This window comes from Mizuhopecten yessoensis, unplaced genomic scaffold (genome assembly GCF_002113885.1).
Source record: "Mizuhopecten yessoensis strain PY_sf001 unplaced genomic scaffold, ASM211388v2 scaffold10651, whole genome shotgun sequence".
Taxonomy (NCBI): domain Eukaryota; kingdom Metazoa; phylum Mollusca; class Bivalvia; order Pectinida; family Pectinidae; genus Mizuhopecten; species Mizuhopecten yessoensis.
In genome coordinates this window covers 2,441,221-2,453,566 of record NW_018408653.1, presented here as the reverse complement: position 1 = coordinate 2,453,566, position 12,346 = coordinate 2,441,221, and the positions used below count along the sequence as shown (strand labels likewise).

Genomic DNA, 12,346 nt, shown 5'->3' with positions numbered 1-12,346 from the left:
ATTATCTAACATGTCATAAAAAAACTTTCAAACCCTTAGTTCTCTTTAAAACAAGGTGCAATATTCACTGGTATTACAGGGCGGTATAAAGAAGAATCCCTGAATACGTAATTTTCTAAACATTTTCTAATCGCTGTCACCAACCCATACAATTTGAGAAAGTTTATATTTATGCTGTATCTTTGAATAAATTCATTATATGAAAAGTATTAAAATCCTTTATAAAGTCACCAATGCATATACACCCTTTTCGCACCACTGAGAATAACAGTCTGACCTGCCTCCAATAGTTATAGTATGGTTGTGCCATGTGGGAGTTTGCAAGAGTGACTTCCCTTTGAGAGCTTTCATATCATCTGAAATTTAAGAGATATTTCCAGAAATTATTATTACATATTTTCAATACATGTATAATCCCTTCCAATATTAAGTAACTTAATAAGTCAACCAATTTCATTAAAATAGTATTCTGCTTTCCTGAGAAATGATATAATCTTTTTATCCAGCTTATATTTATATCTAATTTCAGGTTTTGACATATATAGTTAAATTCCTACATCGTTAGTTATCAACAATTAGTTCTGCTAGAGATACTACAAAAATGTTTTATCAGCATGATCAGGCTATACCAGCTCCAATAGATAGGTCACCAAAATGCTGCCTATTTATATATTCATATTTTCGAACAAAAATATTCTCTTCAATTTTATCTTAGTAAGTATAATCCATGTTAGATATAGAAAATATCTCACCAGAATAAGGACTTATACACATCCACTTGCTATTGAGAAGAGAAGGAACAGTTTCTAGAGAACTAATGCATTGTGATGAATGTAACTCCACTGACGTGGAAGATGAATTCAACTTTGCATTAATTTGTAGTAAGTTAAAAACAAAGTATGCGGTTTATTACAAAACAATATTGGAAGAATGCTTCAGTTGTTAATGCTATTCAGTTGTTCAGTGTCCAAAATAGTCAACAGCTTTGTATGTTAAGGCAATTTAAGTTTGATGGTTACACATTTAAAATTCCTAATTAGTTATCATGTATTTGCATGTACATCATCTCTATATATTCCCTATACATTGTATTTTATATCATGTACTGATGGGCCTATGGTCTAAAGTTTAATAAATCCTGAATCTTGAATCTTGACTACATGTGTCTATAAGTACAATTGCATCATATGGATATTTATAGGATCCTACATGAGTTTCCACTTCATATGAGGTTTATGAAACGAGTCTAAGAATTTTTCAACTTAGCGAACTAAAATGAAAAATTCGTGACCAGTTTCATAAATTTCATATGAAATGAAAACGAGTATAAGATCATTTCTATCACATAATCAAGATTTGTGGCATTTATTCTTGTAAAACGACAAACTTCATGCAACCTTGAAATGTAAAAAGCCGCCATTTTGACTCCAGTGCGGAAATCTATTACGTCATGTACTTTGCCTAGGCGTGACGTCACAATTGAAACAATTGAAACTGTCAACCAATCACAGGGCTGATAGGTCATATTACATGGGGAAATACGCAAACAAACATGACATTGATATATTGACTGGATAGCACAGTACATTATGTGATAAAAAGATTATATAAATTGTGATTAAAATCTTGCGTCAGAAAAAACTAAATGAAGTTGTCAGTATATGTAGTTATCTCTAAAACCACTGTGTTGTGTTGTACAATAACCAGTAGAGTTATATCCTCGTTATAACTGTTGTTAACCGATCAAACGGACAATTAATAATAGCGTCCAGCTAAAAACAAAGTGTATTGTCATTTCTTCTACATGTATATGTCATAACGAAATGGTAACTAAAATGGAAAATTATATACAAACGCGTTACTTGTTTTGTTCTGTAGATCTCGGAGCAGTGACTTCATACAAATACGTATTCATATCGAATTTATTGACTGTATACAGTCGGTGGCCCAGTATCGGACCACATCTGCCAATATTTAAACGCTCGTGATTAAATTCGGTTTTGCGTCTTTGAGCAATGCACTATGAACTCATGCCAGTGGGTTCTATTGACAAGTTAATTTTAATTTTTTTTGGACATGTCATGTCAAACTTTGCTCGAAACTTACACGATGTCCGTATCAAATGTTCGATAGTAACCACGTTGCTTATCAGCACGTTTGTGAAGCGTCAGCATGTTTGGTACTTTGTCTTCATATATGAAAACATTAAACTGCAAGATATGTATACATGATTCAGTTTAACACAAATGGTATTGTTCAGTAATTGAGTCAGTATCGAATCACCTGTTTGTTTACAATAAAAAAGGCTCAAACATTTTAAAATTTGTTCAAAAGTTTATATTTAGATACATCTAGTTTTACGGTGATGGAACACAAGAATATTATAATACGGTTTTAAATACTTACACCAGAACTTGATAATTGGTTGATTAAGAGAGAAAGAAAATCATGTTTGATCTCATGTCGCGATGCAGGGATTATAAAATAGTTATCACCTTGCAAAAAAAATAGATTAGAAAATAAAAAAAACATTAAAAAATAGCCTCAATGATACAACATATATGTTCTGCAATTAAATGTGTTTCAACAAGTCGGACTGAAAAAAATGACAACCAACTATAGTAGTTCTAACGACGATATATTTCAAATAAAACGGGAGCACATCAAGCATGTTGCGTAACTCCGACCACATGCACTTGCTTCCACATGCTGTGCCATCTAGGGTACCACCTATCTATAAACGACTGTTAAAGACTTCCAGCGGTTTGGTGTTCTCAAAACTGCCCATTTGCAAATCTAAAGAACATTTACCGATACTTTATTTCCTAGACGTCATATCCGCGAAAAATAGGTTAAGGGCCGAAAACCGGCACTTTCTTTCTAAATTCAACATATAGGTATGTATTTATACTTGCTATGTTACAAAAAAAATGGACAAATTAGGACCATGTACACAGGAATTGATATATTAACGTTGTTGATTTGTCGGATGCACTGTTTCAATAAAAAAAATATCCGATACTGGGCCAAGGACTCCCTGTGTATGCGTCATGTTCGAGATTAATATTAGCGTATGCAAGATAAGGGGTTAGGCAAATATTCGTGTCTGTTCCCTTTGATTTTTTTTATGTCAGCGATAACAGGAACACGATCACAGTTTTAAAGAAAAATCAGTTTCAGACATAAGGACACTCGTCCTGTTATGCATACTTTTCATTAGGAGAACACATGTACACTTTAATCGACACAGCGGTTCTTCTCTACCATCAGTTCGGTAAACAAACATACACGTTCTTATCGTCCTTATTTCCTGTCTTCACTGCAATGTTTGGTATGGGTCTATCTGAGCATTTTTTGGGAAATGTTACAAATATTTTATTTTGTTTACTGATGGACATATTGGTTAAGGTTGGCGGTAAACAAACATACACGTTCTTATCGTCCTTATTTCCTGTCTTCACTGCAATGTTTGGTATGGGTCTATCTGAGCATTTTTTGGGAAATATTACAAATGACAAATATCAGTGTCTGATGCTATTAAGAATAGCAATACTATCTTGCTAGTATTCTCACATCTAAAAACGATTGTCTGTACAATCAGAAACTGGAATAATTTAATTAACAAAGTGACCATCGACAGAATTGTTCTTGGACCAAACCAAGAAGTAGATATCGTGATGGTTAACTATTAGCTTTGATATAGGGTTTTATATAAGTCTATTAGTATATGTTTAATTCAGCCACTGAGGCCTAACTTTGACAAAATTGAAATGCCTCGTTCCTTCGTAACCAGGTGTATGTATGATTAACTAATTTTTCATAACAAGGGGGTTAATTTAAATTTGGATAGTGGGCTTTTTGTAGATATTTCATCCTGAAAGAAAGTCTACATACATATAAACTTCATAAAATCGACAAGCAATACTTTTTTTTTACAATCTGCCTTTTAATTGAAAAAAACCCACTTACAATTTGACGACACACAGTTTTAAAGCGTAAACATTTTTCAAACAAAATTGCAGGACCTGAAACATTTTTTTAAAATGTGAATACCGTATTTACCCCCTAACTACCACATGATCTCGTATTTAAGAGATACATTGTAACGGATAAGGCTGATTTGTTTACATTTAATCTGAGTGTAAAGTACATACATGTATATGACCGTATATTTATACACTTGTCGATGAAGGTCGTTTCAAAACATTTTATTTGTTTGTTTTGTACCTGATGTGAATCTTATTGTTAGATAAAAAGACAACAATGTAAATCTGGCTGACATATGGCAACACATTTACTGTGGACCAGGAAATATATAAGCTAAAATACTATATCGTATGTATTCGCAAGTTATTCTTTAATATATATATATATATTTATGTATCAACCAATATACGAATCCAACAACTGTGCAATAGCTATCGCACAGTTGTACGCACGCAATGATCGCAATTATCGCAACTGTATAATGTATGAAATTATATCCTATGATAATCAAAATCACCACACTATTCTCTGTATGAGAGAATATTCTGATTTGATTTTATAAAGTACATTTAAATAGATAAAATAATAATAATAATAATAATAATAATAATAATAATAATAATAAAATAATAATAAATAAAGGCTACAAGCGTTAAAAGATAAACTTCATCTTCTGATGCATTATTATTTATATGCTTCAAACGTTTACCATATGTAGTACTACACTCTTGATTGAAGCTTACAAGACTATCGAAGGTACAGACCGAGTAAGCCATCATAGCCAACGGAGGAATGATCATTTGGTGTTTTGTAAGGAGATGGAAGTTCTCGTATAAAACATTTGCAAATGATGGTCATTCAGTACAAGATAGCCCTTAACCGTTATTTGAATCATTTTGGCTTGTATACAGTTGGTTTGTTTGCCAAAAACGAAAATATCTATCTTCATGTTTATCTGTCTAAAGGAATGAATAACCACATCCAAACATCCGGAATAACGGTAAAGAGAGCTACGCGGTGTTTGTTTGTATCTAATGTTGTTATATAGACAGAGGGTGACCAGTTTCCAGTTCACTAGACAGGAGAGAGAACTTGTCCGGGGTAGAAATTATGGACAGTGTACCGGGAGCAGGGAACTAGCTCGTGTGGCGTTAGGCAGTATAGCTGGGTAACCTTGGTATTCAGATAGGACGACATAATTCCGAACCCACTCAGGGTTAATACCAAAACATCACATTTTGTGAGAACAAAAAAATCCACAACTACTTTCTTGTAACCGCCAACCACACCATCTCCTTCAGCACTCCGGTCTATATGTAGGATTCGTCCTTCGGTTTCAAGCAAATGTTTAAATAACGTCCTTGCTCTCCTTTGCACGAATTCGGCGTCTGTCGCTATGAAGATGCTATAATTGCTTGCTTCCATTGTCTTTAGAAGATTCCAGATGTGTATGAGTTGTTTCTCGTCCGTATTTTTGGCATCTACTTTTATCGTGTCACTTCTTCCAATACGAATATGAGCACATGCAAGTTTGGTAACATTTTGTACAACCTTCTTTACTGCTTTAGTGATCATATTTGTAGGTTTGAAAAGGGTATTGAAAAATTTTAAATAAATGTCAGAAAAATGTAGCTCTAACAACCACGGAATAACTTTCTGTAAACCTGGAAACTTTCTAAAATGTTCAGTGTAGTCCCAGTTAATACGGACAAAATTGACATCTTTAGAGAAAAGAGTGTCTAGACCTGTTAAATCCTGCTTTTTGATAGCATCTGGAGTTTCCGAAACAAAATTCTGATAACCCCAAGACCTATTTGCAAGAATTGCCGAATTATATTTCCAGTCGAATGAATTCGGAGCAAGATAATCTGTTAAATTACTAGATCGTGTGTACCTAATGAGAAAATGTTTACGTAGCATAACGGAAATGACGTAGGCACTAAACATGCCCGACATACGGTCAGACCATCCCCCACAGAGTCCCGGATGTTGATCACCACAGTCATAAACAATATAACCTTTCAACGGGATCGATTGTATGTCCGTTTTATCTGTTGTTGCCTTTTGATGGACCTGGACTGTGATTGGTGCAATATGGTTTGTTTTCGTATATTGATATCCGATCATCAGCAGCACGATTGTCAAAGCTGTAATGCACAGGTAGGTAGTTGTTATTTTCTGTAACAGAACAAGGGAAATACGGCAATTAGAAAAACTCACATTCACTCTGTCAATATTGATAATTCAAGAAATACCAAAGACAGTGTCCTGATTGATCTCCACTGATGGAAACTAAAATCTAGCAATATACAATTAATGTAATCCATAGTGTGAATGTAACACTGCTAATTATTTCATATATATTTATATAAGGTTCCGGAGTTAAGTAGTTGAATACCTTTGATGAACATACTTATTTTATTAATGTATACTATCTACTTGACTGTATCAGCATCTGAAAAGCCAACTCGAATCAAACGGAACATATCACGCTGTGTATATCAGTGTTAATGTACAGGCAAACAAAACAGGGTACAGTTTGTATGATGTGGCAAATCTAAGGTAAGCTGACAGCAAGGACAACTTGCCACTATATCAGTCAATCAACATATGACTTGTAGTTCTTACTTTAAATTAGTTTCGTTTAAATTTCTCTGAAGACAGTAAAATTGATGCCAGGTCTTTTGGACGATCGGACACTAGAGATAGAAATTTTGGAAAGGATGTATTGTTTTTGCACAGTTTTCTCTTTTCTTTGTACTGACGTAAGAGTAAATAAGACAGAGCTTTCCGTCCTGGAACGACAGTGGCAGTTATACATAAATATTTTTACGAACTAAATAAATTTGTGAATTGCATAACTCTGTTTTATCTGGTAGAACTGAATACAGTTGTGCATGTATAACGGTTTTACTGTACGATTAACTGTCAATATAGGATATACCAATGTGCGTACAACAGGTTTAATGATGTTCGGTAAATTGCCAGTATAGAAAATACCAATGTAAGTAGAACATAGTTAATGATGTACGGTAATCTGTCAGAATAGGACATACCATTTCACGTACAACATAGTTAATGATGTACGGTAATCTGTCAGAATAGGACATACCATTGTACGTACAACAAGGTTAATGATGAACGGTAAACTGGCTGTATAGGACATACCATTGTACGTACAACAAGGTTAATGATGTACGGTAAACTGTCAGAATAGGACATACCATTGTACGTAGAACAAGGTTAATGATGTACGGTAAACTGTCAGTATAGGACCTACCATTGTACGTACAACAGGGTTAATGATGTACGGCAAACTGTCAGTATAGGACATACCATTGTACGTACAACATAGTTAATGATGTACGGTGATCTGTCAGAATAGGACATACCATTGTACGTACAACAAGGTTAATAATGTAAGGTAAACTGTCAGTATAGGACATACCATTGTAAGTGCAACAGGGTTAATGATGTACGGTAAACTGTCAGTATAGGACATACCATTGTAAGTGCATTAGGGTTACTGATGTACGGTAAACTGTCAGTATAGGACATACCATTGTAAGTGCAACAGGGTTAATGATGCACGGTAACCTGTCAGTATAGGACATACCATTGTACGTACAACATAGTTAATGATGTACGGTGATCTGTCAGAATAGGACATATCATTGTACGTACAACAAGGTTAATGATGTACGGTAAACTGTCGGTATAGGACATACCATTGTACGTACAACAGGGTTAATGATGTACGGTAAACTGTCGGTATAGGACATACCATTGTACGTACAACAAGGTTAATGATGTACGGTTAGCTGACAGTACGAAACACAACAGTGTCTATACAATTGTTTTTGTTTCTTTGGGTTTTACGTCCTATTAACAGCTATTTTCATTTCATGACATGCCAGGATTTTTATGGCGGAGGAAAGCCGGATTACCCGGAGAAAAACTACCGACCTGCGGAAAGTACTTGGCGACTGTCCCACGTAGGCCTCGAAACCGCGACCTAGTGGTGGAGGGCTAGTGGTAGCAGAATATCAGACGCCTTAACCACCTGGCTACCGCGGCCCCTAAATACAACAGGTCCATGGTTCAAATAATCACACTCTACGAAACAGAATGGAGTTAGCATGTGACAAGAATGGGAAAATGCAACATTCAGATGGATATTCGATCCTCCGACCTCCGAACCAGCTGTTTTTTTTTATATTCCCCTTCCCCTTCACTTTTTCTCCAACTCATTAGTCACGTAAACAGATTTACCATTTCCTCTGCTTACAATTATCTGGGCGTCAAATATAACAGGGACAGGAAATACAAGGTCCTATTGAATTCGGACTCATGTATACTTAACTATCTGATCACACCAAATCGACCAATTTCAGTCTCGTTATGATTGTGGTTACGTACTAGGAAAACACTTCCTTCAAAACTATGACCAAATGTATTATACAGATTATTTTTGTGTAGACGCAGCAGCACAATCCACTTGGAATTACATGACCAAAGGCTGCTAAAAGTATCAATTACCAGCACAGAACACGTACATGTACTAAACTCAAAGTTATTTGGAAAAAAAAGAATCATTTAAAAATAGTCCAATATTCTTCAAAAGCTTGACAGCTAATAGAATAACAAAAATAAATCACATATAGAATATAACTCACACAAAGACTTTATTTCCTCAGAAAGAGTTATTACTCAAGGTTTCAAAAGTTGAAACAATTGGGTTGCTCGGAAATTTTGAAAATCAAACGAGTACTTTAACTAGAATAAAAAACATACCACAAAACTATGTTTGAATCACTAATGAAAACATCAAAATCTCAGATGATATATTCTTATATTCTTCACTTGCAATAAAATATATTTAAGCACTAAATAAATACTTCAACAAAATATCAAAATATTATATCGAAGAGGCAAAGAGATTATAGACTTTAAAAGGGTAATAATGAAAAGCACACGTTGGATTGGCATTCAAACTGACACTCAATAAACATTATCAATGATAGGAAAAGTAAAGACTACCAATGCAGCTGTTTAAATACAATTTTAACAGCTGAACACAAACTTCAGCAAATGGAGACTAATGAATTATGTAACTACTGTAAAAACTTTCAGAACACAAAATAACACATATCTATTTAACCTACATGTATTTTATTTTTTTAATCTAAATGGCTTATATGGAAGGCAAGAAATTAACAGAAGTCTTTAAAAACAAAGAACAAAATCCTGGAGCATTATATAAAAAAATACTTAGTCAACTGAAAAACATGGCAAACATTATGTTAAGGCAAAGAAAGACAAAGGATTTTATTTACTGGTTTTGTTTTTGTTATTACATTAAGCAAACATTTCCTTTTGATGTTTAATGTAAGACTTTGTAAACAATTTTGAAGATATTGGTGTGGAGAACATAAATATGCATTTGATTGTTAATGAATTTTTATATTATGGATTAAAGGAGGGATACCAGGGCTCCACAACTCTTGCTTCCTTCCAAAAATGTGTTAAACAAATAAAATTATAAAAGAGATAAAAAAAAAATGGTGGATACTTACATATACGAAACAAACAAGAGTACTGTACTGGCCTTAATTTTGTAAGGTAAGTATTTCATCGGAAAAAATTGTTTCGGAATTAAGGAAAATTCCCTTTCCTGTAGCTGTACTTTCTAATAAGAAAATGTAAATGAAGGAATTTTCTTAAATTGAACGAAGCATAGGTATACAAACGCCATGATGAAATTTCTATTGACGCTATCCTTCCCTATATATACATACCATTTCTGAAGATTTCTTCTAAAACATAAGAACACTGTCAGTATGTGTAGATCTCTTCAACACAACCGTGCTATATGATATAATGATCGGTACAGTAAAATCCACCGCTGATTACTGATATAATGACAAATAAGTAATCACGTCCGACTAGAAATAATGTAGATTGTCTTTCGTGCTGTATGTAACAGTGCGACACGATAATGGAAAAGTTCTCAATAACACATCATCTGCTGTATATCGATGTGAATAAAGATGTTGATAGTTTCACAACAACTAAAATACATGCAGGTGTGTCCCAAGTTAGAGTGATAAGCGCATATGCAAGATTATAGGTGTGTTTGTCCTATCAATAACGGCGTGGTTAAAGGTTATCGAAAAAAACTGAAAGCTCATTTTTGGTAGTAAATTCATCAATATTGCCGTTCAATAAAAACGATATAGCACACGTACAATAAACGTGCAAATGAGTCTTTTTTAATTGTCACCGTGGGAAACAGGTCATATTCCTACGCACTACAACGTCTTCGTTTGTAAACAAAATGGATGACCGAGTTACTGTTTGCATTGATAGCAGAGGCATGGGCACTGGGAGAATAAAATTAACAAACGAGTTTAATAAATTCAATATTATATAAAAACGAGCGTTAGCTTCACACAAATTCAACACCTGGATGTTCAAGTTCCACTTGAACTTCTCCGACATACACACAATCAATGGCGAACACTTGTAACCGGTCAACTTCATCAGTGTTCCAGTTTCATAGCGGATTTCACAGTATATTTTCTTGCTCAGTGACAGGCGGAAACATCGAGGTTATCATTCGAAGAACAACCCTCTCCAAAGAAATGCGCTTGTGTAATAGAGATCGACAAACACTCCAGTCCCTGTAAATTTTTAAAAAGTGCAGACTTCGATGTGTATTGTGATGACCTTTACCTTGACAATGCATGCGCCGTTGTGCCAAATATGTGACGTCACTGCTATTTTCGTGGTATGGGAGATGATGTAAGTGGTAGGGGAGGTGGTGTCAGTGGTAGGGGAGGTGATGTAAGTGGTAGGGGAGGTGGTGTAAGTGGTATGGAAGGTGATGTTAGTGGTATGGAAGGTGATGTTAGTGGTAGGGGAAATGGTGTAAGTGGCAGGAGAGGTTATGTAACTTATTCCCTATACATTGTATTCTATATCATGTACTGATGGGCCTATGGTCTAAAGTTTAATAAATCCTGAATCTTGAATCTTAACTACATGTGTCTATAAGTACAATTGCATCATATGGATATATATAGGAGGTCTTACATGAGTTTCCACTTCATATGAGATTTATGAAACGAGTCTAAGAATTTTTCAACTTAGCGAGCTAAAATTAAAAATTCGTAACCAGTTTCAAAAATTTCATATGAATTGAAAACGAGTATAAGATCATTTCTATCACATAATCAAGATTTGTGGCATTTATTCGTGTAAGACTCCAGTGCGGAAATCTATTACGTCATGTACTTGGCCTAGGCGTGACGTCACAAATGAAACAATTGAAACTTTCAATCAATCATAGGGCTGATAGGTCATATTACATGGGTAAATACGCAAACAAATATGACATGGGTATATTGACTGGATAGCACAGTACATTATGTGATAAAAAGATTATATAAATTGTGACTAAAATCCTTTGATCTACAGAATAATGTACTGGTTTAAATATTGAAACAGATAAGCTTGCGTCAGAAAAAGCTAAATGAAGGTGTCAGTATATGTAGTTATCTCTAAAACCACCGTGTTGTGTTGTACAATAACCAGTAGAGTTATATCCTCGTTATAACTGTTGTTAACCGATCAAACGGACAATTAATAATAGCGTTCAGCTAAAAACAAAGTGTATTGTCATTTTCTTGTCTATATATAGCTACCTCCCAACCTGTTCTTCCACTTTGTTTCTATTTTTTCTCGTTTTCTTTTCTGTTCTTTAAACGTCTTTAATTCTTTCTACACTCTATTTGTCTGTCCAGCCAATAAAGTGCAATATACATTCATGTAAATCTGATCTTATTTAATACTGCAGGTATACAATAGATAATTTATTGGGTTTTTTTTTTGTTTGTTACTGCGTAATCTTCCTCAACTTTATGTGTATGATGTCAGGATGTGAGAGTCATGTGACATGTGGAAGGTGATCTTGTTTTCTTGATAATAACAGTGAGGATGATGATCACAGGTACATGATGCAAGTATTTATGGTAATGACCAGTGTTGATTTGTATTTTTTCTCTGTATGATTATAACGATACAATGATATTGCTTTGATGATGATGATGATTATTGCTTTGATGATGATGATGATGATGATGGTAATGATGATGATGATGATGATGATGATGATGCATTGTATGAAATATGATGAAATGTTGTTTTATATAGAAAAAAAGTGATGATGAGAATGATGATGAGGATGGTGCATGTCTGTGAGATGTGTTGGTAATGAGGCTATTGTTTATGATGGATGATGCTTGATGTATGATGATTATGATAATTGCTAATTTGATGAAGATTTATATTGCACATT

General features: G+C 34.3%; 1 protein-coding gene and 1 long non-coding RNA gene across 2 annotated transcripts; one reads left to right on the top strand and one right to left on the bottom strand.

Moving 5' to 3' along the window:
- Positions 1–5,042: 5,042 nt before the first annotated feature.
- On the bottom strand, positions 5,043–9,871 carry LOC110461745. The gene is made up of 2 exons (XM_021515380.1): positions 9,786–9,871; positions 5,043–6,165 (listed from the first exon to the last, which is right to left on the bottom strand). The coding sequence occupies exons 1-2, from the start codon at positions 9,786–9,788 to the stop codon at positions 5,062–5,064; spliced, it is 1,107 nt and encodes a 368-aa protein (XP_021371055.1). The 5' UTR covers positions 9,789–9,871; the 3' UTR covers positions 5,043–5,061.
- LOC110461746 lies at positions 6,060–10,245 on the top strand. Its single transcript, XR_002464175.1, has 2 exons — positions 6,060–6,147; positions 7,905–10,245. It is a non-coding gene; the product is annotated as an uncharacterized LOC110461746 (long non-coding RNA).
- Positions 10,246–12,346: the final 2,101 nt, after the last annotated feature.